At 44.9% G+C, this 23,261-nt stretch overlaps 2 protein-coding genes and 21 non-coding genes across 23 annotated transcripts; 13 read left to right on the top strand and 10 right to left on the bottom strand.

Moving 5' to 3' along the window:
- Positions 1-2,775: 2,775 nt before the first annotated feature.
- Positions 2,776-5,935, bottom strand: LOC130416212 (uncharacterized). Its single transcript, XM_056742262.1, has 7 exons — positions 5,896-5,935; positions 5,696-5,806; positions 5,539-5,595; positions 5,322-5,387; positions 4,684-5,230; positions 2,891-3,140; positions 2,776-2,802 (listed from the first exon to the last, which is right to left on the bottom strand). The coding sequence occupies exons 1-6, from the start codon at positions 5,933-5,935 to the stop codon at positions 3,080-3,082; spliced, it is 882 nt and encodes a 293-aa protein (XP_056598240.1). The 3' UTR covers positions 2,776-2,802; positions 2,891-3,079.
- Positions 5,936-6,182: 247 nt separating this feature from the next.
- LOC130416211 (uncharacterized) lies at positions 6,183-7,459 on the bottom strand. Its single transcript, XM_056742261.1, has 4 exons — positions 6,784-7,459; positions 6,541-6,609; positions 6,396-6,455; positions 6,183-6,295 (listed from the first exon to the last, which is right to left on the bottom strand). Exons 1-4 carry the CDS (start codon positions 7,457-7,459, stop codon positions 6,204-6,206), a joined length of 897 nt encoding a protein of 298 aa, XP_056598239.1. The 3' UTR covers positions 6,183-6,203.
- A 567-nt stretch (positions 7,460-8,026) lies between these two features.
- Positions 8,027-8,098, bottom strand: trnae-uuc (transfer RNA glutamic acid (anticodon UUC)). Its single transcript has one exon. It is a non-coding gene; the product is annotated as a tRNA-Glu (tRNA).
- Positions 8,099-9,075: 977 nt separating this feature from the next.
- Positions 9,076-9,147, top strand: trnad-guc (transfer RNA aspartic acid (anticodon GUC)). Its single transcript has one exon. It is a non-coding gene; the product is annotated as a tRNA-Asp (tRNA).
- A 482-nt stretch (positions 9,148-9,629) lies between these two features.
- trnaw-cca (transfer RNA tryptophan (anticodon CCA)) lies at positions 9,630-9,702 on the top strand. The gene has a single exon. It is a non-coding gene; the product is annotated as a tRNA-Trp (tRNA).
- A 515-nt stretch (positions 9,703-10,217) lies between these two features.
- trnae-uuc (transfer RNA glutamic acid (anticodon UUC)) lies at positions 10,218-10,289 on the bottom strand. Its single transcript has one exon. It is a non-coding gene; the product is annotated as a tRNA-Glu (tRNA).
- Positions 10,290-11,266: 977 nt separating this feature from the next.
- On the top strand, positions 11,267-11,338 carry trnad-guc (transfer RNA aspartic acid (anticodon GUC)). The gene has a single exon. It is a non-coding gene; the product is annotated as a tRNA-Asp (tRNA).
- A 472-nt stretch (positions 11,339-11,810) lies between these two features.
- On the top strand, positions 11,811-11,882 carry trnaw-cca (transfer RNA tryptophan (anticodon CCA)). Its single transcript has one exon. It is a non-coding gene; the product is annotated as a tRNA-Trp (tRNA).
- A 515-nt stretch (positions 11,883-12,397) lies between these two features.
- Positions 12,398-12,469, bottom strand: trnae-uuc (transfer RNA glutamic acid (anticodon UUC)). The gene has a single exon. It is a non-coding gene; the product is annotated as a tRNA-Glu (tRNA).
- A 255-nt stretch (positions 12,470-12,724) lies between these two features.
- On the bottom strand, positions 12,725-12,841 carry LOC130416225 (U5 spliceosomal RNA). The gene has a single exon (XR_008906059.1). It is a non-coding gene; the product is annotated as a U5 spliceosomal RNA (small nuclear RNA).
- Positions 12,842-13,446: 605 nt separating this feature from the next.
- Positions 13,447-13,518, top strand: trnad-guc (transfer RNA aspartic acid (anticodon GUC)). The gene has a single exon. It is a non-coding gene; the product is annotated as a tRNA-Asp (tRNA).
- A 482-nt stretch (positions 13,519-14,000) lies between these two features.
- trnaw-cca (transfer RNA tryptophan (anticodon CCA)) lies at positions 14,001-14,072 on the top strand. The gene has a single exon. It is a non-coding gene; the product is annotated as a tRNA-Trp (tRNA).
- A 1,564-nt stretch (positions 14,073-15,636) lies between these two features.
- Positions 15,637-15,708, top strand: trnad-guc (transfer RNA aspartic acid (anticodon GUC)). Its single transcript has one exon. It is a non-coding gene; the product is annotated as a tRNA-Asp (tRNA).
- Positions 15,709-16,190: 482 nt separating this feature from the next.
- On the top strand, positions 16,191-16,262 carry trnaw-cca (transfer RNA tryptophan (anticodon CCA)). Its single transcript has one exon. It is a non-coding gene; the product is annotated as a tRNA-Trp (tRNA).
- An 842-nt stretch (positions 16,263-17,104) lies between these two features.
- On the bottom strand, positions 17,105-17,221 carry LOC130416224 (U5 spliceosomal RNA). The gene has a single exon (XR_008906058.1). It is a non-coding gene; the product is annotated as a U5 spliceosomal RNA (small nuclear RNA).
- Positions 17,222-17,826: 605 nt separating this feature from the next.
- Positions 17,827-17,898, top strand: trnad-guc (transfer RNA aspartic acid (anticodon GUC)). Its single transcript has one exon. It is a non-coding gene; the product is annotated as a tRNA-Asp (tRNA).
- A 473-nt stretch (positions 17,899-18,371) lies between these two features.
- trnaw-cca (transfer RNA tryptophan (anticodon CCA)) lies at positions 18,372-18,443 on the top strand. The gene has a single exon. It is a non-coding gene; the product is annotated as a tRNA-Trp (tRNA).
- A 515-nt stretch (positions 18,444-18,958) lies between these two features.
- trnae-uuc (transfer RNA glutamic acid (anticodon UUC)) lies at positions 18,959-19,030 on the bottom strand. The gene has a single exon. It is a non-coding gene; the product is annotated as a tRNA-Glu (tRNA).
- Positions 19,031-19,285: 255 nt separating this feature from the next.
- Positions 19,286-19,402, bottom strand: LOC130416223 (U5 spliceosomal RNA). Its single transcript, XR_008906057.1, has one exon. It is a non-coding gene; the product is annotated as a U5 spliceosomal RNA (small nuclear RNA).
- Positions 19,403-20,007: 605 nt separating this feature from the next.
- Positions 20,008-20,079, top strand: trnad-guc (transfer RNA aspartic acid (anticodon GUC)). The gene has a single exon. It is a non-coding gene; the product is annotated as a tRNA-Asp (tRNA).
- A 474-nt stretch (positions 20,080-20,553) lies between these two features.
- trnaw-cca (transfer RNA tryptophan (anticodon CCA)) lies at positions 20,554-20,625 on the top strand. Its single transcript has one exon. It is a non-coding gene; the product is annotated as a tRNA-Trp (tRNA).
- A 509-nt stretch (positions 20,626-21,134) lies between these two features.
- On the bottom strand, positions 21,135-21,206 carry trnae-uuc (transfer RNA glutamic acid (anticodon UUC)). The gene has a single exon. It is a non-coding gene; the product is annotated as a tRNA-Glu (tRNA).
- Positions 21,207-22,598: 1,392 nt separating this feature from the next.
- trnak-cuu (transfer RNA lysine (anticodon CUU)) lies at positions 22,599-22,671 on the top strand. The gene has a single exon. It is a non-coding gene; the product is annotated as a tRNA-Lys (tRNA).
- Positions 22,672-23,261: the final 590 nt, after the last annotated feature.

Genomic DNA, 23,261 nt, shown 5'->3' with positions numbered 1-23,261 from the left:
TGGCCTGTTGTCAGTGTGAAAGCAGCAAATGCTACTTTAACTCGAGGTTTAATGAACCCTAGTTGTTATCCTACCATTGTCTTGTGTTGTCATTACAAAGATCCTCCACCTTCCCTGTGGTTCCTCGTTCCACAAGTACAACACTTTTCCTGCACGTAAACAGATGAAATTCACTTGTGTTTGCCTGACAGCTTAAACGTTTTAGTACAAAGGTCAAAGATCGGGGCGGTAACAATCCCTGGCATGAGCCCCTCGGCCGGTCGTGGATAGGTGGTATCCACTGACAGCCAATCAGATTGAAGCTCTTCTCCTGTTGTCCCAGGTCCTTGAGTGATGTCACAGCCAATCAGATTTTTTCACATCTTTTTTTTATGTTCGTTTGCACAGAGGTTCGAATCCCACTCGAAGCAACTCTGAAACATTGTTTTACAAACATTTATGAGTTTTTTATTACATTTAAGCAACCTTTTAAAATGTTGGAATATTGACAAAGTATAAGTATTAAAAGGATTTAAATTGAAATTGGGTTAAATGAAAATGTTGACAGAATATATTCATTGATGGTGTTTTATTTATCATTTCTTTAACCACAATAAATGTTTGAAAACTCTATTCTTATGAACATTAATTCGTAACAATTAAAAGGTTATCTGAAATGTAAATGTTGATGTCCATAACAAAATATTCTTAATGTCAGTGTTGAAATAATTTTTATTGTTCTCTTCACTATATGTTATTACCCTGTAGGATTTTTGATCAAATGTACATAAAATAATATTTTTAACAGCACCGAATGTATTCACATTTATGAAGAGTATTTTTTTATTTAAACTCCGATTACAATACATATGTCTCTTACCTTTGTAGTGCTATAACATTTGTAAATAAAATATATTTTACATCAGTTGAAAATATTTGCCATTTATTTGTATGTATATAAATATAAAAAATGAGTAGAAGATAAGTGCTTTTTTAGATAGTTTTTATTGTTTTCTCAACATTTTAAAAAGCAAAATAAACAAGCAAAAGATATTTACACGTGGAAAATTCTCATTTACTTTTTTCCAGAAACCCATCTCTGTCTTTCCATATTGTAAAAAGTAGACTTTTGAAAGTCTTTCCAGGTCATCTCTTTCTCCATACCCTGCTCTCTGTATATGGAATATACTTTAGCAGGACAATAAACATATTTCCCAGCAATTCCAGGAAAGCCCGTATGTATGTGTGGACTGTTTGGACCTTGTTTGAGTTCCATTTTACAAAACCGACACAGGTGACCTACATGCGGAGATTCAGGAATTTTTCGTTTTTGCTGTCCCTTCTCTTCCACCCTTTTTTTGTGTCATCCAGTTCCCTCTGGAAGAACTCTGTTTCCATAAAATCTTTAAAAGGCATTATGGGATTTGTCAGCCCTTCTCAACTCAACTCAACTCAACTTTATTTATATAGCGCTTTTTACAATTTTCATTGTTACAAAGCAGCTGTACATGAGACACATTTAATACAAGTATGAATTCTAAAGCAGCCCCCCCGGCCAGGCAGATAGTGCAAAACAATATGCAAACGGTGGTGAGGAACCCAAAACTCCCATCGAGAAAAAAAACCTCAGGGGAACCCAGGCCCAACCAGGGGATTCCAGTTCCCCTCTGGCAAAAGCTGCTGCCTCTGCACAAGCTCATCAGTGCTTGCACAACAAGGCTTAATAAAAATATAAAAATTAAAGATTATCATTAACAATCTAATAGCATTTGAAATGTTGTAGAAAAAAAACAAAGTTCATCACTATAAGCCTTAAAAACCTTGGTGGAACAGTAGAAGTACCCAACAGGTACTTGCTGGTAAAAAAATGGATGGAGGAACCATCACTTTCATAGCGAGACTTGGGCTGTCTGCAGGCAGCACAAGTCTTCATCTGTTTCTTTTTTTTTTCTGGTTGTTGTTGTTGTTGCTGTTGATGCTTCTCCATAATACCCTCAACGATCCTCTCAATGGTTGTGTGTGAAAGTGGTGTGGTCAGAGCAAGTGCTGGTGGGTTTACAACTGCAGGATTAATTTTAACCACTGGCACACTAGTAGTCTCGCTCCCCTCTGTCAGAGAGTGCCACAGTCGCTGTGTCTGAAGTAGTTTTTCAGGAGAAGTATTTAACGAAGAACTGGTGTTTAGCAATTTGGCCAAGTGCTTGACATACTGAGCTATGTGCAGTTTTGTAGTAGGATGGAGCATGCTGTTGGGATCAGTACTGGAGTTATGGACCATTGCTGCATACTCCTGATCCACAAGTTTGAGCATATCCTTCTTCCCATGATGTTCAGTAAGCAGGTTGTCAATTGCCTCCTTCATTGCCGTTGTCCACCGTTTGTGGTCTAGCACAAACACCCTTCCACCAGTCTTCACAGGTCCAGTACGAGCGCTTGCAGGTGAGGACACCATAGGCAGAGGCGGTACATGTGTTGTTCCTATAGCACAGAAAATCAGGCAATCAATATTTTGGCTCTTATACCATTTGTTAAATTAATTTGTTAATTTTTTGAATATTCACCTGGCTCTGACTGAGGCTCTGTGCAGGCACGGTGAAACAATGACACAGGCAGCGTATCAGCAGATTCTACAACAGCAGCAGCAGAAATACTTTTTTCATCAAGGTGTATTTTTAGCAAGTATTTAGTTTTATGTGTAAAGAAAAAGGGCATTTTAAGCATGACACTGTACATATGTAAAATGTTTACCTGGCTTAGGCTGAAGATCCACATCAGCACCATGGCATGAGGAAAGCAAGGGGGCAGGCAAAGTGGTAATGGATCCTAGAGGAACAAAACAGCATTAATAGAGTCACTTTAAAGACATTAAGTGTATGATAACGTCCTATATATTCTTTTAAAAAAGCGTTACCTGACTCTGGATGTGGATCAAGGTCAGATGAAAGGTATCCAGCCCTGGCAGTGGACGGTCTGCTTTGCTCGGGAAGATCTAATGGCAGATCAGTTTTGCTCTTGTGCTTTTCCCAATCTAGCACAACAGGGCGACATCCAGGCTCCACATAGTCTAGCCCAAACCTCTCCCCAGAATCCTTGCTGGACACTAGAAGGGCAGCATACTTGGGCATTCCGAACACCCTTTCAGACGCAGTATTGAGATCTGCGATCAGGGATGGATCAAATACACCAGGAAGCCGAACACCTGGTGATTTCAGGTCCACCAGGCGCTGAAAGTTCCAAAGTGCCACTCCCATCATCCCCTGGGCTTGAAACAACTCAGAGGAAACACGTGTGCCGGTGACCCACTGAGCCTGGTGGAAGTGGTAGCCCTCCTGCTGTGATGTGCCTCTTATTGGCACCCAGACATCAACTTTAGCTCCCTCACCCTGGACGTGATTAAGCTGCAGTGTCCCACCATGCCTATACAGGATCTCACCTGCTACTTCAGGATCACTCAGACATCCCCTCAAAATATGGACACGCTGAATGCGCCATGTCTTCAACATAGAGGGTTTGTAGAGGTGAACACCATTTGGATCAGCTGCCAAATGGAAGTGCTGCATGACCCCCTCAATCCTTTTGAGAAGTTCTTGAGAACCAGGGATCTTTGTTTTGCAGTGCTCCCGAATGTGCTGCTTGGTGGGGTTGGCTGGCTGAATACCACAAAACGCATAGGCATTCTTGAGCTTCATCAGGTCTTCTTGATCCACCACACAGAAAGCAGCAGACAGGAACTGGGTGAAGGAGCTGTATAAAGCATGATGCTCGGAAACACACTCCCGGTGAAAGCGCCTCATGCAATGAAACAGGTCGAGCTTGACATTGATGTGCTGATTGAAGCGAGATCTTGATGCGCATGCATTTTGCAGTTCACCAGAAGTGGCCTCGGCAATATCAGCATCAGCAGTTCTCCAGGCATTCCAGTTGAGATGTTCTCCAGCCTGCAGATCCGGCACCCTGAACGCTGCACAGCAATCCCTGAAACAGAAATATATATATTTTTAATTATAGTATAATTAAATTTAATTGTAGTATAATTACATATTAAAACTACAGTATTAATAGGTCTAAACAACAGTTTATGAGTGAAAAGAACGTGCACAGATGGTGAATTGTGAGGAAATGCAGGCAAACGATTGCATGATTCAAATGACTCACCTGTCCACCCAATGGTACCTTGCCTTTTCCACTCCTGCAATGTTGTTCCGGTTTGCTAGGCCCTGATACATGGGTTCCAATGACCTTTCCGTCTCAGACTGCACCATCACCCACGAAAGGATCATCCAGTTTTCGTTCATGGTGGCGTAAGATGACATTGTGCCAGAGGTAAATGTAACTTTCCTTGCCACTTTCCGGGTGTGGTCAGAACGTAAAGCCTGCCCAAAGGTGCCCTGCAGTAGCTTTCTAATAGCTACCTGTTGTCGCTGGTACTCATAAAGGAGGCAGTCAGTGAGGTAGTCTGCAGACACAGAGATTCCATTCCATCCATCAGGATCATCATACTCGCCAAAGGGAGCAGGCTTGGTCTCATTTCTTAGGAATCCTGTGATGGTTTTCTGTCCATACTTTCCAGCCTCAGAATCCAGGACACTCTGGCAACTGAGGAGGTAGGCAAAGTCGGCACGTTCAAATTTCAGGTGCATCATTTCAATCACCTGCCTGGCCATGTCTGAGGGTGATTTTCCGGTACGCCGCAGCTCATCCATCACAGATCTACAGATGGCCTTCTTGTAAGTAATAATTGCTGGCAGTACATTTGTAAACCTTTTGGGGAGCTTTTCCAGCCACTGTGGGTTGTCTGCATACCACCTTTTCTTGCAGACTTTGCAGCACAGCCGAGATGAGAAGAGGTAGTACTGACCTGTGATGCCCACGATCACACGAGGTCTACCGACTCCTGCACACGTGACCTGTGCTTTGCTACACCCCGCAATGCATGGCAGAGCATAGTTACTCTTAAGTCTAGCCATCAAGGTGTCATTTTCAGGTTTCCAAATAAAAAAAGGATGAAGCTGAAAATATTTGGCTGACGGCAGATCAGAGACTGTGTCTATCAGCTCAGGTTGAGGAGGTAAACGCCACAGTGACACGGTCTTCATGGGGTTGCTCACAGGAGGAGAGCCTGGCCACAGACCCATGGATTCCAACTCAGTCTTCATCCAGATCCTCTGTTGATGAGAACACTTCCACTGACGCGTGTCATTATCATATCCAGGAAGCTGTGGAGCAGGAACTCTAGGAAGGGTTGGTGTGCCTGGGTGTTTGAAAATAAGAAAAAATAATAAAGTATTGTTACAGATATTAAATATGTTAATCACTTTTATATCCACAGAATACTCTCTTACTTTGCGCTGTCGGTCGAACAGGTGGTGGAACACACACTGAAGGAGGAGGAGCAGAGGAACATGGTTCTGAAAGCACAAATAAAATAATTAAAGCTGTTGAAAACAAAGTTAAACAAAAAAAAAAACGTTCTAGACATGTGACGAGGTCTCTATAAATTCACAATTCCAAACATAGAAATGATTCAACCCATATATATCTAATGCAACCCATTCTTACCATCTTTGTTAGATTCCTCAAAAGAAAGTGTCCTGCACGCTCGAGAGATACTGCCCTCTGATGAAGAGAGACACATTGTAAAAGAGGTGATAGTTTTAAAAACATGCATTTATAATGTATGATTCAATGTATCCATAAACTTGACATTAGAACACACCTGTCGCTGAAACACCTTTTTTTGATTGTGTGGAAGCTGATGGTTCATGCACAAGAAACATCAGCTCTTTAGGAAGGGGCACTGGTGTTTTCAGAGCTGGCACAGCTGGTGCTTTAAAAAGGAAGTCAGAAAAAAATTCAATTCAAAGTTATAAAGAAGACAATTATATGATCAGAGAGGCGGAAATAAAATGTGTTTACCATCCACAGGAGACAGACGCAGTTCCTTTCTAGTGACCATCAGTGGTTTCAAAAGGACAGTAGATGGTTCTGCAAGACATAACATCTTGTTAATAATATCAATAGTCTTAAGAGATCTGCTTACTTTAATAGAATGAATGAAATGATGCATTAAGCCTTCTCAAATAATGTCACAAACATTTTAAACTAAACAGGGAATGTAAACAATGCAATTACAAGAACATGCACGTCTTCATGTATTAATAAACTGAAATATTTATAAGTTTACATTCAAAGTGAGCACTTACCCAGAATGGGGGTTTATCAGTTCATCGTGGTGGGGGAATCAATTCATAGCCCCTTGAACAGTTAGTATAATGCCAACAGCACACAGATTTGTTAGTGACACACGGCCAACACACTGACACATTTAGACATAAAAAATTCATATTCAGTTTTGGAGAACATTTAATTTCATAATTCATCAACACAAAAGTGCTGACACTAAAGTGAATAAAAACCTGTCGTTGTTTCTGTGGAGTGTTTCACTTCAGCAGCTGAGCACGCAGATGATGCTGGCGCTAACAAATGTAAAAATTAGGGAACATTTATTAAATATATCAACTTATTTAATACAAGATGTCATTTAAGAAAAAAAACACTCACACTGCACCAGTAGCTTAGAGGGGGTGATGTTCAGCATTGCAGTCTCCAGCTCAGCGTCTTCATCCATCTCTGTATGGTTGACAAACAAGAGTTAAAGGTTGCTTTTACGCTGCACTTGGATTTTTTCAAATGTAACTTCATACTTTACCTTATTCTTTGTAAAGCACAAAGTATCTTTATACTTATTGACATAAATGTAAAGATTCTCTTCTGAAGGCCAAATGAGGGGAAATAACAACTGACCTGTGGGCTCAGATGTGGCAGGAACATGCGGACGGGCAGACTGCTGCTGCTTCAGCAGGTATTGTTGCAGTTTATGCATCCGTGTCCCTCGGACACACTTAGCCCCCATTACAAAGGACGCGTAACCATCAGCTCTGCCGTCCCAAATCTCCTTCCATGTACTCTTGGCACGAGCTCCGAAACCAACCAGCTGATCGTCGCCTGGTGATGCCGCTGTTGCAGCTGGAGTTTTGGACGTGTAATGTAAAAGAGACAGAATCTCCTCAAAGCTGTGGGCGTACTGCATAAAAGAGACCAGGCTGCTCTTGCTGTGCCCCTCGGTCATTGTGACTCCTGCAGCCTCTTCTTGCTGAAGGTTCTTCATCAGATAGATGGTGTACCCCACATCATTTTCAAGGAGCCACCGGAAGGACTTCCCCTTGTATTTCCCAAACTGCAGGATGTACTCACCAAAAACTTCTTTTTGGTCTGAGGCATCACCTCCTCTTTGACGGACCACATTCAGAGCATTTTGTCTCACAAGCTCCAGCTTAATTGGTGCCGACTTGTCCTGCAAAGATAGGTTGTATTTTATTGTTCTCGCCTGGTCAGTTGGATCCTGCAGAAGATATCCCAGCGGTCCCTTACGGAACGCAACCTTTACCCTTCCAGGAAAAAAAATGACCCTTTTCTGCATGATGACCTGCGAGACAAAAATGGCAGTTTTTTTTAAAGTGTTAAAATTTACATTGGAATGAAAAAGATGAAAACCAGATGGTTTTTCACAAATGCAGTACAAACAGTGTTGTGAAGCTGCTAGGAAGTCGTTCACCGAGATTATGTTTTAGAACCAAAGGAAGCTTTTTGTACCCACACGACTGCCCACTTTAGATCTTTTGGATGTTTAAGGTTTTCTCCATGTAGAGGTGTGGTTAAAAACGTCAAGATATTGTAAAGACATCTCGTAAAAATTGTCCCAGATGTACCTTCTGTACTTTTCAGTTGTCGGCACCCAGAACGCAGCACTTTGTGTCCAGCACTTGTTGCCTGAGACCTCAGGACGCACCATATAATACAACGTAAATACTGTTTGCTCACTTGAATTTGGATTGTGCAAAGGAGTTAAAATGTAGAAGGTGCCAAGAAAGGCTGATATACGAGATAAGTGACTATTTCTTTGACCTCCTACACAGCTGACTCGTCAGAGCCTCCCCGTGAAACAGCAGCTTTTTCATTTGAAAATAACCAATTGAGAAAATGGTAATTCCCATACCGGGAGTTGAACCCGGGCTGCCTGGGTGAAAACCAGGAATCCTAACCGCTAGACCATATGGGACGCCTTAGCTGTCTTCTTCCGACCTGGAGCCGACGTGCACTTCAACTGTTTCCCAGCACAGAGGAAGCGAAATAACAATCACACATTTGAAGTGCATCGCAGAAGATTTTCTACCTATCTGAGCAGGTGCTGACAATAAACTTGCAACAAACGTGGTGAAACCAAGAGTCCCAAAACAGCTAGGAGACAACGATGTGCAGAAGCAATCCGACAGAGGCAGATTCTTAAACGCTCTGGTTCTTGGCACAATAACGAAGGCCTGCTGTGAGCGGAGCCGTCCAAAATTACATTAAACTCACGGTGGTTTCATTCTGCGGAAATCTTTCGTAAAAGGCAGAACATTTATGCGTAGATCAAGAGAAACTCGAGCTGCACCCATCAGCTCTAGACCCAGTGTGCTTCCTATGTAGCACCGCAATGTTCAAGGGGCTATTATTTGGTCGAGGCTCTTACCTGATAATTCACTCTGGGAGGGGCCAAAGAGACAAATTTCTCTTCCATCAACAAATTACTGCAAAAGCCAAGTCTGAAGAGATGCTCCTGAAGCTAGCATCCTACCGACCACAGGTACTAGCATCTGGATCTTCCAAGAAATAAAATACAAATCTTCAATCTCCGACAACTCTAGCTTGAATCAGAACAATGGTACTGTTTAGCGTGTTGACACATGGTTCATATGCTCTCCTACTTTGGATAAAAGCATCTGCCAAATGAAAAATGCAAATGGATAGAGTTCGCCGTCCTTCTTCCTCTAGTGAATTTCTTTTAACCAACAAATTAAAGTGTGATGATGTGTGGACAATTCCACCGAGGTCCAAAGGAGGATTCAGAAAGTCTGCACAACACTCTAAATTAGCCAAGCTTGCAGCCTTCCTCCTGCACACATCCAATATCAAAAAACTAATCTTTTCCAAAGAGAATGCTATGAGATATCGGTTGCAGTTCGGCACAAAAACATTTCCGCAGTTGCAAGCCAGTCCTCGTTAGTATAGTGGACAGTATCTCCGCCTGTCACGCGGAAGACCGGGGTTCGATCCCCCGACAGGGAGCTTGAGTGTCCTTGTGGGTCATCCCTGCTTTGTCAGCTCTTATGTGCAGCAAGGTATGCCAGGCATGCTCTGTCAGTAGAACATGAGACTCTTAATGTCAGGGTCGGTAGAGGATAAGATTCAGCGTCGTGTGCTCGAGCCCCACGTTGGCCGTGCAAATGACTTTTGATCTTGGTGTTTTTCACCTAGGCCTCGGTTCCCAGGCTTAGTGACAGAACAGTCAGGCAGCTTCTTGGAAAATACTGAACACTTGACGACTTAACCGTTATGCTGCAAAGGCGGCTCTCGGAAAACAAACGCTATATTTTCTTGCGGCGACGTTCGTTGTTATGACTTTGCAAACCTCTGCTGTTTCTTTCCAAGTCAAACCGTTGCTCTGTAGAGAACAACAAATTTGACGTCTCTTTCTGCCGCCGTCTCCTGATGGCTTTCGTGCAACTGTCCGTCTCTGTGGCGCCATCTTTGGCGACTGCCCAGCGAGAGGCCTCGTGGGCACAACGGTAGCGCGTCTGACTCCAGATCAGAAGGTTGCGTGTTCAAATCACGTCGGGGTCAAGATTTCTTTCTGCGTGTACGGCTTGTTAACAACACCGTGAGGCTGATGTCTCACACTAAGTGCTGCTAGGAAGTTGTTCACCGAGATTACGTTTTAGAACCAAAGGGAGCTTTTTGTACCCACATGACTGCCCACTTTAGCTCTTTTGGATGTTTAAGATTTTCTCCATGTAGAGGTGTGGTTAAAAACGTCAAGATAGTGTAAAGACATCTCGTAAAAATTGTCCCAGATGTAACTTCTGTACTTTTCAGTTGTCGGCACCCAGAACGCAGCACTTTGTGTCCAGCACTTGTTGCCTGAGACCTCAGGACGCACCATATAATACAAGGTTAAATACTGTTTGCTCACTTGAGTTTGGATTGTGCAAAGGAGTTAAAATGTAGAAGGTGCCAAGAAAGGCTGATATACGAGATAAGTGACTATTTGTTTGATCTCCTACACAGCTGACTCGTCAGAGCCTCACCGCTAAACAGCAGCTTTTTCATTAGAAAATAACCAATTGAGAAAATGGTAATTGCCGTACCGGGAGTTGAACCCGGGCCGCCTGGGTGAAAACCAGGAATCCTAACCGCTAGACCATATGGGACGCCTTAGCTGGCTTCTTCCGACCTGGAGCCGACGTGCACTTCAACTGTTTCCCAGCACAGAGGAAGCGAAATAACAATCACACATTTGAAGTGCATCGCAGAAGATTTTCTACCTATCTGAGCAGGTGCTGACAATAAACTTGCAACAAACGTGGTGAAACCAAGAGTCCCAAAACAGCTAGGAGACAACGATGTGCAGAAGCAATCCGACAGAGGCAGATTCTTAAACGCTCTGGTTCTTGGCACAATAACGAAGGCCTGCTGTGAGCAGAGCCGTCCAAAATTACATTAAACTCACGGTGGTTTCATTCTGCGGAAATCTTTCGTAAAAGGCAGAACATTTATGTGTAGATCAAGAGAAACTCGAGCTGCACCCATCAGCTCTAGACCCAGTGTGCTTCCTATGTAGCACCGCAATGTTCAAGGGGCTAATATTTGGTCGAGGCTCTTACCTGATAATTCACTCTGGGAGGGGCCAAAGAGACAAATTTCTCTTCCATCAACAAATTACTGCAAAAGCCAAGTCTGAAGAGATGCTCCTGAAGCTATCATCCTACAGACCACAGGTACTAGCATCTAGATCTTCTAAGAAATAAAATACAAATCTTCAATCTCCGACAACTCTAGCTTGAATCAGAACAATGGTACTGTTTAGCGTGTTGACACATGGTTCATATGCTCTCCTACTTTGGATAAAAGCATCTGCCAAATGAAAAATGCAAATGGATAGAGTTCGGCGTCCTTCTTCCTCTAGTGAATTTCTTTTAACCAACAAATTAAAGTGTGATGATGTGTGGACAATTCCACCGAGGTCCAAAGGAGGATTCAGAAAGTCTGCACAACACTCTAAATTAGCCAAGCTTGCAGCCTTCCTCCTGCACACATCCAATATCAAAAAACTAATCTTTTCCAAAGAGAATGCTATGAGATATCGGTTGCAGTTCGGCACAAAAACATTTCTGCAGTTGCAAGCCAGTCCTCGTTAGTATAGTGGACAGTATCTCCGCCTGTCACGCGGAAGACCGGGGTTCGATCCCCCGACGGGGAGCTTGAGTGTCCATGTGGGTCATCCCTGCTTTGTCAGCACTTATGTGCAGCAAGGTATGCTCTGTCAGTAGAACATGAGACTCTTAATGTCAGGGTCGGTAGAGGATAAGATTCAGCGTCGTGTGCTCGAGCCCCACGTTGGCCGTGCAAATGACTTTTGATCTTGGTGTTTTTCACCTAGGCCTCGGTTCCCAGGCTTAGTGACAGAACAGTCAGGCAGCTTCTTGGAAAATACTGAACACTTGACGACTTAACCGTTATGCTGCAAAGGCGGCTCTCGGAAAACAAACGCTATATTTTCTTGCGGCGACGTTCGTTGTTATGACTTTGCAAACCTCTGCTGTTTCTTTCCAAGTCAAACCGTTGCTCTGTAGAGAACAACAAATTTGACGTCTCTTTCTGCCGCCGTCTCCTGATGGCTTTCGTGCAACTGTCCGTCTCTGTGGCGCCATCTTGGCGACTGCCCAGCGAGAGGCCTCGTGGCGCAACGGTAGCGCGTCTGACTCCAGATCAGAAGGTTGCGTGTTCAAATCACGTCGGGGTCAAGATTTCTTTCTGCGTGTACGGCTTGTTAACAACACCGTGAGGCTGATGTCTCACACTAAGTGCTGCTAGGAAGTTGTTCACCGAGATTACGTTTTAGAACCAAAGGGAGCTTTTTGTACCCACATGACTGCCCACTTTAGCTCTTTTGGATGTTTAAGATTTTCTCCATGTAGAGGTGTGGTTAAAAACGTCAAGATAGTGTAAAGACATCTCGTAAAAATTGTCCCAGATGTACCTTCTGTACTTTTCAGTTGTCGGCACCCAGAACGCAGCACTTTGTGTCCAGCACTTGTTGCCTGAGACCTCAGGACGCACCATATAATACAAGGTTAAATACTGTTTGCTCACTTGAGTTTGGATTGTGCAAAGGAGTTAAAATGTAGAAGGTGCCAAGAAAGGCTGATATACGAGATAAGTGACTATTTGTTTGATCTCCTACACAGCTGACTCGTCAGAGCCTCACCGCTAAACAGCAGCTTTTTCATTAGAAAATAACCAATTGAGAAAATGGTAATTGCCGTACCGGGAGTTGAACCCGGGCCGCCTGGGTGAAAACCAGGAATCCTAACCGCTAGACCATATGGGACGCCTTAGCTGTCTTCTTCCGACCTGGAGCCGACGTGCACTTCAACTGTTTCCCAGCACAGAGGAAGCGAAATAACAATCACACATTTGAAGTGCATCGCAGAAGATTTTCTACCTATCTGAGCAGGTGCTGACAATAAACTTGCAACAAACGTGGTGAAACCAAGAGTCCCAAAACAGCTAGGAGACAACGATGTGCAGAAGCAATCCGACAGAGGCAGATTCTTAAACGCTCTGGTTCTTGGCACAATAACGAAGGCCTGCTGTGAGCAGAGCCGTCCAAAATTACATTAAACTCACGGTGGTTTCATTCTGCGGAAATCTTTCGTAAAAGGCAGAACATTTATGCGTAGATCAAGAGAAACTCGAGCTGCACCCATCAGCTCTAGACCCAGTGTGCTTCCTATGTAGCACCGCAATGTTCAAGGGGCTAATATTTGGTCGAGGCTCTTACCTGATAATTCACTCTGGGAGGGGCCAAAGAGACAAATTTCTCTTCCATCAACAAATTACTGCAAAAGCCAAGTCTGAAGAGATGCTCCTGAAGCTAGCATCCTACCGACCACAGGTACTAGCATCTAGATCTTCCAAGAAATAAAATACAAATCTTCAATCTCCGACAACTCTAGCTTGAATCAGAACAATGGTACTGTTAAGCGTGTTGACACATGGTTCATATGCTCTCCTACTTTGGATAAAAGCATCTGCCAAATGAAAAATGCAAATGGATAGAGTACGGCATCCTTCTTCCTCTAGTGAATTTCTTTTAACCAACAAATTAAAGTGTGATGATGTGTTGACAATTCCACCGAGGTCCAAAGGAGGATTCAGAAAGTCTGCACAACACTCTAAATTAGCCAAGCTTGCAGCCTTCCTCCTGCACACATCCAATATCAAAAAACTAATCTTTTCCAAAGAGAATGCTATGAGATATCGGTTGCAGTTCGGCACAAAAACATTTCCGCAGTTGCAAGCCAGTCCTCGTTAGTATAGTGGACAGTATCTCCGCCTGTCACGCGGAAGACCGGGGTTCGATTCCCCGACGAGGAGCTTGAGTGTCCTTGTGGGTCATCCCTGCTTTGTCAGCTCTTATGTGCAGCAAGGTATGCCAGGCATGCTCTGTCAGTAGAACATGAGACTCTTAATGTCAGGGTCGGTAGAGGATAAGATTCAGCGTCGTGTGCTCGAGCCCCACGTTGGCCGTGCAAATGACTTTTGATCTTGGTGTTTTTCACCTAGGCCTCGGTTCCCAGGCTTAGTGACAGAACAGTCAGGCAGCTTCTTGGAAAATACTGAACACTTGACGACTTAACCGTTATGCTGCAAAGGCGGCTCTCGGAAAACAAACGCTATATTTTCTTGCTGCGACGTTCGTTGTTATGACTTTGCAAACCTCTGCTGTTTCTTTCCAAGTCAAACCGTTGCTCTGTAGAGAACAACAAATTTGACGTCTCTTTCTGCCGCCGTCTCCTGATGGCTTTCGTGCAACTGTCCGTCTCTGTGGCGCCATCGTTGGCGACTGCCCAGCGAGAGGCCTCGTGGCGCAACGGTAGCGCGTCTGACTCCAGATCAGAAGGTTGCGTGTTCAAATCACGTCGGGGTCAAGATTTCTTTCTGCATGTACGGCTTGTTAACAACACCGTGAGGCTGATGTCTCACACTAAGTGCTGCTAGGAAGTTGTTCACCGAGATTACGTTTTAGAACCAAAGGGAGCTTTTTGTACCCACATGACTGCCCACTTTAGCTCTTTTGGATGTTTAAGATTTTCTCCATGTAGAGGTGTGGTTAAAAACGTCAAGATAGTGTAAAGACATCTCGTAAAAATTGTCCCAGATGAACCTTCTGTACTTTTCAGTTGTCGGCACCCAGAACGCAGCACTTTGTGTCCAGCACTTGTTGCCTGAGACCTCAGGACGCACCATATAATACAAGGTTAAATACTGTTTGCTCACTTGAGTTTGGATTGTGCAAAGGAGTTAAAATGTAGAAGGTGCCAAGAAAGGCTGATATACGAGATAAGTGACTATTTGTTTGATCTCCTACACAGCTGACTCGTCAGAGCCTCACCGCTAAACAGCAGCTTTTTCATTAGACAATAACCAATTGAGAAAATGGTAATTCCCGTACCGGGAGTTGAACCCGGGCCGCCTGGGTGAAAACAAGGAATCCTAACCGCTAGACCATATGGTACGCCTTAGCTGTCTTCTTCCGACCTGGAGCCGACGTGCACTTCAACTGTTTCCCAGCACAGAGGAAGCGAAATAACAATCACACATTTGAAGTGCATCGCAGAAGATTTTCTACCTATCTGAGCAGGTGCTGACAATAAACTTACAACAAACGTGGTGAAACCAAGAGTCCCAAAACAGCTAGGAGACAACGATGTGCAGAAGCAATCCGACAGAGGCAGATTCTTAAACGCTCTGGTTCTTGGCACAATAACGAAGGCCTGCTGTGAGCAGAGCCGTCCAAAATAACATTAAACTCACGGTGGTTTCATTCTGCGGAAATCTTTCGTAAAAGGCAGAACATTTATGTGTAGATCAAGAGAAACTCGAGCTGCACCCATCAGCTCTAGACCCAGTGTGCTTCCTATGTAGCACCGCAATGTTCAAGGGGCTAATATTTGGTCGAGGCTCTTACCTGATAATTCACTCTGGGAGGGGCCAAAGAGACAAATTTCTCTTCCATCAACAAATTACTGCAAAAGCCAAGTCTGAAGAGATGCTCCTGAAGCTAGCATCCTACCGACCACAGGTACTAGCATCTAGATCTTCCAAGAAATAAAATACAAATCTTCAATCTCCGACAACTCTAGCTTGAATCAGAACAATGGTACTGTTTAGCGTGTTGACACATGGTTCATATGCTCTCCTACTTTGGATAAAAGCATCTGCCAAATGAAAAATGCAAATGGATAGAGTACGGCGTCCTTCTTCCTCTAGTGAATTTCTTTTAACCAACAAATTAAAGTGTGATGATGTGTTGACAATTCCACCGAGGTCCAAAGGAGGATTCAGAAAGTCTGCACAACACTCTAAATTAGCCAAGCTTGCAGCCTTCCTCCTGCTCACATCCAATATAAAAAAACTAATCTTTTCCAAAGAGAATGCTATGAGATATCGGTTGCAGTTCGGCACAAAAACATTTCCGCAGTTGCAAGCCAGTCCTCGTTAGTATAGTGGACAGTATCTCCGCCTGTCACGCGGAAGACCGGGGTTCGATTCCCCGACGAGGAGCTTGAGTGTCCTTGTGGGTCATCCCTGCTTTGTCAGCTCTTATGTGCAGCAAGGTATGCCAGGCATGCTCTGTCAGTAGAACATGAGACTCTTAATGTCAGGGTCGGTAGAGGATAAGATTCAGCGTCGTGTGCTCGAGCCCCACGTTGGCCGTGCAAATGACTTTTGATCTTGGTGTTTTTCACCTAGGCCTCGGTTCCCAGGCTTAGTGACAGAACAGTCAGGCAGCTTCTTGGAAAATACTGAACACTTGACGACTTAACCGTTATGCTGCAAAGGCGGCTCTCGGAAAACAAACGCTATATTTTCTTGCGGCGACGTTCGTTGTTATGACTTTGCAAACCTCTGCTGTTTCTTTCCAAGTCAAACCGTTGCTCTGTAGAGAACAACAAATTTGACGTCTCTTTCTGCCGCCGTCTCCTGATGGCTTTCGTGCAACTGTCCGTCTCTGTGGCGCCATCTTTGGCGACTGCCCAGCGAGAGGCCTCGTGGGGCAACGGTAGCGCGTCTGACTCCAGATCAGAAGGTTGCGTGTTCAAATCACGTCGGGGTCAAGATTTCTTTCTGCGTGTACGGCTTGTTAACAACACCGTGAGGCTGATGTCTCACACTAAGTGCTGCTAGGAAGTTGTTCACCGAGATTACGTTTTAGAACCAAAGGGAGCTTTTTGTACCCACATGACTGCCCACTTTAGCTCTTTTGGATGTTTAAGATTTTCTCCATGTAGAGGTGTGGTTAAAAACGTCAAGATAGTGTAAAGACATCTCGTAAAAATTGTCCCAGATGTAACTTCTGTACTTTTCAGTTGTCGGCACCCAGAACGCAGCACTTTGTGTCCAGCACTTGTTGCCTGAGACCTCAGGACGCACCATATAATACAAGGTTAAATACTGTTTGCTCACTTGAGTTTGGATTGTGCAAAGGAGTTAAAATGTAGAAGGTGCCAAGAAAGGCTGATATACGAGATAAGTGACTATTTGTTTGATCTCCTACACAGCTGACTCGTCAGAGCCTCACCGCTAAACAGCAGCTTTTTCATTAGAAAATAACCAATTGAGAAAATGGTAATTGCCGTACCGGGAGTTGAACCCGGGCCGCTTGGGTGAAAACCAGGAATCCTAACCGCTAGACCATATGGGACGCCTTAGCTGGCTTCTTCCGACCTGGAGCCGACGTGCACTTCAACTGTTTCCCAGCACAGAGGAAGCGAAATAACAATCACACATTTGAAGTGCATCGCAGAAGATTTTCTACCTATCTGAGCAGGTGCTGACAATAAACTTGCAACAAACGTGGTGAAACCAAGAGTCCCAAAACAGCTAGGAGACAACGATGTGCAGAAGCAATCCGACAGAGGCAGATTCTTAAACGCTCTGGTTCTTGGCACAATAACGAAGGCCTGCTGTGAGCAGAGCCGTCCAAAATTACATTAAACTCACGGTGGTTTCATTCTGCGGAAATCTTTCGTAAAAGGCAGAACATTTATGCGTAGATCAAGAGAAACTCGAGCTGCACCCATCAGCTCTAGACCCAGTGTGCTTCCTATGTAGCACCGCAATGTTCAAGGGGCTAATATTTGGTCGAGGCTCTTACCTGATAATTCACTCTGGGAGGGGCCAAAGAGACAAATTTCTCTTCCATCAACAAATTACTGCAAAAGCCAAGTCTGAAGAGATGCTCCTGAAGCTATCATCCTACAGACCACAGGTACTAGCATCTAGATCTTCTAAGAAATAAAATACAAATCTTCAATCTCCGACAACTCTAGCTTGAATCAGAACAATGGTACTGTTTAGCGTGTTGACACATGGTTCATATGCTCTCCTACTTTGGATAAAAGCATCTGCCAAATGAAAAATGCAAATGGATAGAGTTCGGCGTCCTTCTTCCTCTAGTGAATTTCTTTTAACCAACAAATTAAAGTGTGATGATGTGTGGACAATTCCACCGAGGTCCAAAGGAGGATTCAGAAAGTCTGCACAACACTCTAAATTAGCCAAGCTTGCAGCCTTCCTCCTGCACACATCCAATATCAAAAAACTAATCTTTTCCAAAGAGAATGCTATGAGATATCGGTTGCAGTTCGGCACAAAAACATTTCTGCAGTTGCAAGCCAGTCCTCGTTAGTATAGTGGACAGTATCTCCGCCTGTCACGCGGAAGACCGGGGTTCGATCCCCCGACGGGGAGCTTGAGTGTCCATGTGGGTCATCCCTGCTTTGTCAGCACTTATGTGCAGCAAGGTATGCTCTGTCAGTAGAACATGAGACTCTTAATGTCAGGGTCGGTAGAGGATAAGATTCAGCGTCGTGTGCTCGAGCCCCACGTTGGCCGTGCAAATGACTTTTGATCTTGGTGTTTTTCACCTAGGCCTCGGTTCCCAGGCTTAGTGACAGAACAGTCAGGCAGCTTCTTGGAAAATACTGAACACTTGACGACTTAACCGTTATGCTGCAAAGGCGGCTCTCGGAAAACAAACGCTATATTTTCTTGCGGCGACGTTCGTTGTTATGACTTTGCAAACCTCTGCTGTTTCTTTCCAAGTCAAACCGTTGCTCTGTAGAGAACAACAAATTTGACGTCTCTTTCTGCCGCCGTCTCCTGATGGCTTTCGTGCAACTGTCCGTCTCTGTGGCGCCATCTTTGGCGACTGCCCAGCGAGAGGCCTCGTGGCGCAACGGTAGCGCGTCTGACTCCAGATCAGAAGGTTGCGTGTTCAAATCACGTCGGGGTCAAGATTTCTTTCTGCGTGTACGGCTTGTTAACAACACCGTGAGGCTGATGTCTCACACTAAGTGCTGCTAGGAAGTTGTTCACCGAGATTACGTTTTAGAACCAAAGGGAGCTTTTTGTACCCACATGACTGCCCACTTTAGCTCTTTTGGATGTTTAAGATTTTCTCCATGTAGAGGTGTGGTTAAAAACGTCAAGATAGTGTAAAGACATCTCGTAAAAATTGTCCCAGATGTACCTTCTGTACTTTTCAGTTGTCGGCACCCAGAACGCAGCACTTTGTGTCCAGCACTTGTTGCCTGAGACCTCAGGACGCACCATATAATACAAGGTTAAATACTGTTTGCTCACTTGAGTTTGGATTGTGCAAAGGAGTTAAAATGTAGAAGGTGCCAAGAAAGGCTGATATACGAGATAAGTGACTATTTGTTTGATCTCCTACACAGCTGACTCGTCAGAGCCTCACCGCTAAACAGCAGCTTTTTCATTAGAAAATAACCAATTGAGAAAATGGTAATTGCCGTACCGGGAGTTGAACCCGGGCCGCCTGGGTGAAAACCAGGAATCCTAACCGCTAGACCATATGGGACGCCTTAGCTGTCTTCTTCCGACCTGGAGCCGACGTGCACTTCAACTGTTTCCCAGCACAGAGGAAGCGAAATAACAATCACACATTTGAAGTGCATCGCAGAAGATTTTCTACCTATCTGAGCAGGTGCTGACAATAAACTTGCAACAAACGTGGTGAAACCAAGAGTCCCAAAACAGCTAGGAGACAACGATGTGCAGAAGCAATCCGACAGAGGCAGATTCTTAAACGCTCTGGTTCTTGGCACAATAACGAAGGCCTGCTGTGAGCAGAGCCGTCCAAAATTACATTAAACTCACGGTGGTTTCATTCTGCGGAAATCTTTCGTAAAAGGCAGAACATTTATGCGTAGATCAAGAGAAACTCGAGCTGCACCCATCAGCTCTAGACCCAGTGTGCTTCCTATGTAGCACCGCAATGTTCAAGGGGCTAATATTTGGTCGAGGCTCTTACCTGATAATTCACTCTGGGAGGGGCCAAAGAGACAAATTTCTCTTCCATCAACAAATTACTGCAAAAGCCAAGTCTGAAGAGATGCTCCTGAAGCTAGCATCCTACCGACCACAGGTACTAGCATCTAGATCTTCCAAGAAATAAAATACAAATCTTCAATCTCCGACAACTCTAGCTTGAATCAGAACAATGGTACTGTTAAGCGTGTTGACACATGGTTCATATGCTCTCCTACTTTGGATAAAAGCATCTGCCAAATGAAAAATGCAAATGGATAGAGTACGGCATCCTTCTTCCTCTAGTGAATTTCTTTTAACCAACAAATTAAAGTGTGATGATGTGTTGACAATTCCACCGAGGTCCAAAGGAGGATTCAGAAAGTCTGCACAACACTCTAAATTAGCCAAGCTTGCAGCCTTCCTCCTGCACACATCCAATATCAAAAAACTAATCTTTTCCAAAGAGAATGCTATGAGATATCGGTTGCAGTTCGGCACAAAAACATTTCCGCAGTTGCAAGCCAGTCCTCGTTAGTATAGTGGACAGTATCTCCGCCTGTCACGCGGAAGACCGGGGTTCGATTCCCCGACGAGGAGCTTGAGTGTCCTTGTGGGTCATCCCTGCTTTGTCAGCTCTTATGTGCAGCAAGGTATGCTCTGTCAGTAGAACATGAGACTCTTAATGTCAGGGTCGGTAGAGGATAAGATTCAGCGTCGTGTGCTCGAGCCCCACGTTGGACGTGCAAATGACTTTTGATCTTGGTGTTTTTCACCTAGGCCTCGGTTCCCAGGCTTAGTGACAGAACAGTCAGGCAGCTTCTTGGAAAATACTGAACACTTGACGACTTAACCGTTATGCCGCAAAGGCGGCTCTCGGAAAACAAACGCTATATTTTCGTGCGGCGACGTTCGTTGTTATGACTTTGCAAACCTCTGCTGTTTCTTTCCAAGTCAAACCGTTGCTCTGTCCGAGAACAACACATTTGACGTCTCTTTCTGCCGCCGTCTCCTGATAGCTTTCGTGCAACTGTCCGTCTCTGTGGCGCCATCGTTGGCGACTGCCCAGCGAGAGACCTCGTGGCGCAACGGTAGCGCGTCTGACTCCAGATCAGAAGGTTGCGTGTTCAAATCACGTCGGGGTCAAGATTTCTTTCTGCGTGTACGGCTTGTTAACAACACCGTGAGGCTGATGTCGCACACCAATTGCTGCTAGGAAGTTGTTCACCGAGATTACGTTTTAGAACCAAAGGGAGCTTTTTGTACCCACATGACTGCCCACTTTAGCTCTTTTGGATGTTTAAGATTTTCTCCATGTAGAGGTGTGGTTAAAAACGTCAAGATAGTGTAAAGACATCTCGTAAAAATTGTCCCAGATGTACCTTCTGTACTTTTCAGTTGTTGGCACCCAGAACGCAGCACTTTGTGTCCAGCACTTGTTGCCTGAGACCTCAGGACGCACCATATAATACAAGGTTAAATACTGTTTGCTCACTTGAGTTTGGATTGTGCAAAGGAGTTAAAATGTAGAAGGTGCCAAGAAAGGCTGATATACGAGATAAGTTTGTTTGATCTCCTACACAGCTGACTCGTCAGAGCCTCACCGCTAAACAGCAGCTTTTTCATTTGAAAATAACCAATTGAGAAAATGGTAATTCCCATACCGGGAGTTGAACCCGGGTCGCCTGGGTGAAAACCAGGAATCCTAACCGCTAGACCATATGGGACGCCTTAGCTGTCTTCTTCCGACCTGGAGCCGACGTGCACTTCAACTGTTTCCCAGTACAGAGGAAGCGAAATAACAATCACACATTTGAAGTGCATCGCAGAAGATTTTCTACCTATCTGAGCAGGTGCTGACAATAAACTTGCAACAAACGTGGTGAAACCAAGAGTCCCAAAACAGCTAGGAGACAACGATGTACAGAAGCAATCCGACTGAGGCTGATTCTTAAACGCTCTGGTTCTTGGCACAATAACGAAGGCCTGCTGTGAGCGGAGCCGTCCAAAATTACATTAAACTCACGGTGGTTTCATTACCACCGTACCTATCTGAGCAGGTGCTGACAATAAACTTGCAACAAACGTGAACTTGTCCAACTAGTCCAACTTGTCCAAGCAAAATCCTTGACAACTGTCTCTGTGGCGCAATCTGTTAGCCCATTCGGCTGTTAACCGAAAGGATGGTGGTTCAAGCCCACAAAGGGATGAAAGCTTTGTGGCGACCAGCTGTAGTTTTCTGACCCAAAAATGCTGAGGCCCGCCAGTGGAGCTTACTCAACAGAGTCTAAAAACAATACGGCTTTGCAAACACACTGAAAGAAAAGATGCCTTTGGCTTCTAAAGCCGGGAGTTAAACCCGGACCGCTTGGGTGAAACCAGGAGTCCTGACTGCTGGACCATGCCTGACACCTCAGCAAGCGCAAAACGGACTGCAACTGTTTCCAAGAGATTAAGAATCAGAGTAGCGACCCCACATTTTCAATGCAAGTCGGAAAGACTTTTCATTTCTCTGCACGTGTACTAGCAGTGAACAACAGAAAGAAGAACTACGATTTGAGAAGTATAATCCTCGTAAGTAGGTTGGACAGTATCTCCGCATGTCACGCCGTAAGACAGAAATGATGTGGAGGCTCCTCCCAGACCGAGCTGAGCTGTCTGGGCTTGTGTCGGTACGTGCCAAGTTCTTCCGCCAAGCCTCCTCCGAAATGATTCCCCGACGGGGAGTTAAGCCTTTTCTTTGCCGCTTTCCAATAGCTTGGATGAGCTGGGTTTAAACATTCTAAAGAACAGCTGAAGAAGTGCTTGGCACGGCTCTTTTTGAACAAATTGCAGTGCGTTGTTCGCCCGATTGAAGGCGTTCGCCACCAACACATTTCCAAAGCGAGCGGGAAGCAGTTTATTCAACCCCCCCAAAAAGTTGCCTCGGTCCAGATTCGCTGAGACCACAACACAGAGTACTAACCAACCACACGATCAAAGCGAGCTAACAGACGGCTGCACAGGGCTCAGACGAGATGAAGTTTGCTCTTTCGCCTCTAGAGATACAAATCAGCATCTGAGCTTAATAGACCGCAAACGTAGTCGGCAGGATTCGAACCTGCGCAGGTTCGAAACCAGCCCGGCTAGCTCAGTCGGTAGAGCATGAGACTCTTAATCTCAGGGTCGTGGATTCGAGCCCCACGTTGGGCGCCAGGGCTACCCCAGTCAGGGGACCTTTCCAAAGGTGCCCCGTCCACCGGACCTAGTGCTGGGATTTTCTTGAGACAAGTACAACTTCCTCACTCTTATGTTTCCAAAGGGGGTTCTCTGAAAATGCGCATGACGCTCATTTAGTTTTGCAACGCTTTTGGCCATCGCCACAACCACAGAGGGAGGGCCCAGAAGAGCTCACAAGGTGAAGGTGACTAACAATGTGGAAACACATCGCCCGAACAGAAACTTGAACCCTGGACCCTCAGATTAAAAGTCTTATGCTCTACCGACTGAGCTATCCAGGCTCTTGAGTTGTAACGACGTGTTCTAAGTGTAGGCTCTCGGGTTGGGGCTTGTTGAGTACAACAGGTGAGTGCAGGTTCATCCCTCATCAAACACACCCTAACCAGCTAATGTGGCTCTGAAGGTAAGACGAAAACTAGACTCACAACGATCCAAGCAGAGCAAAGACCCACTGGCAGCGGTGGGATTTGAACCCACGCCTCCAAGAAAACTAGACTCACAACGATCCAAGCGCCTTAATCCAGCGCCTTAGACCGCTCGGCCACGCTACCTCAAAAAGGCAC

The sequence above is a fragment of the Triplophysa dalaica genome, unplaced genomic scaffold (genome assembly GCF_015846415.1).
Source record: "Triplophysa dalaica isolate WHDGS20190420 unplaced genomic scaffold, ASM1584641v1 Contig2, whole genome shotgun sequence".
NCBI classification, from domain to species: Eukaryota; Metazoa; Chordata; class Actinopteri; order Cypriniformes; family Nemacheilidae; genus Triplophysa; species Triplophysa dalaica.
The sequence above is the reverse complement of the archived record's forward strand: the minus strand, read 5'-3'. Positions and strand labels throughout refer to the sequence as shown.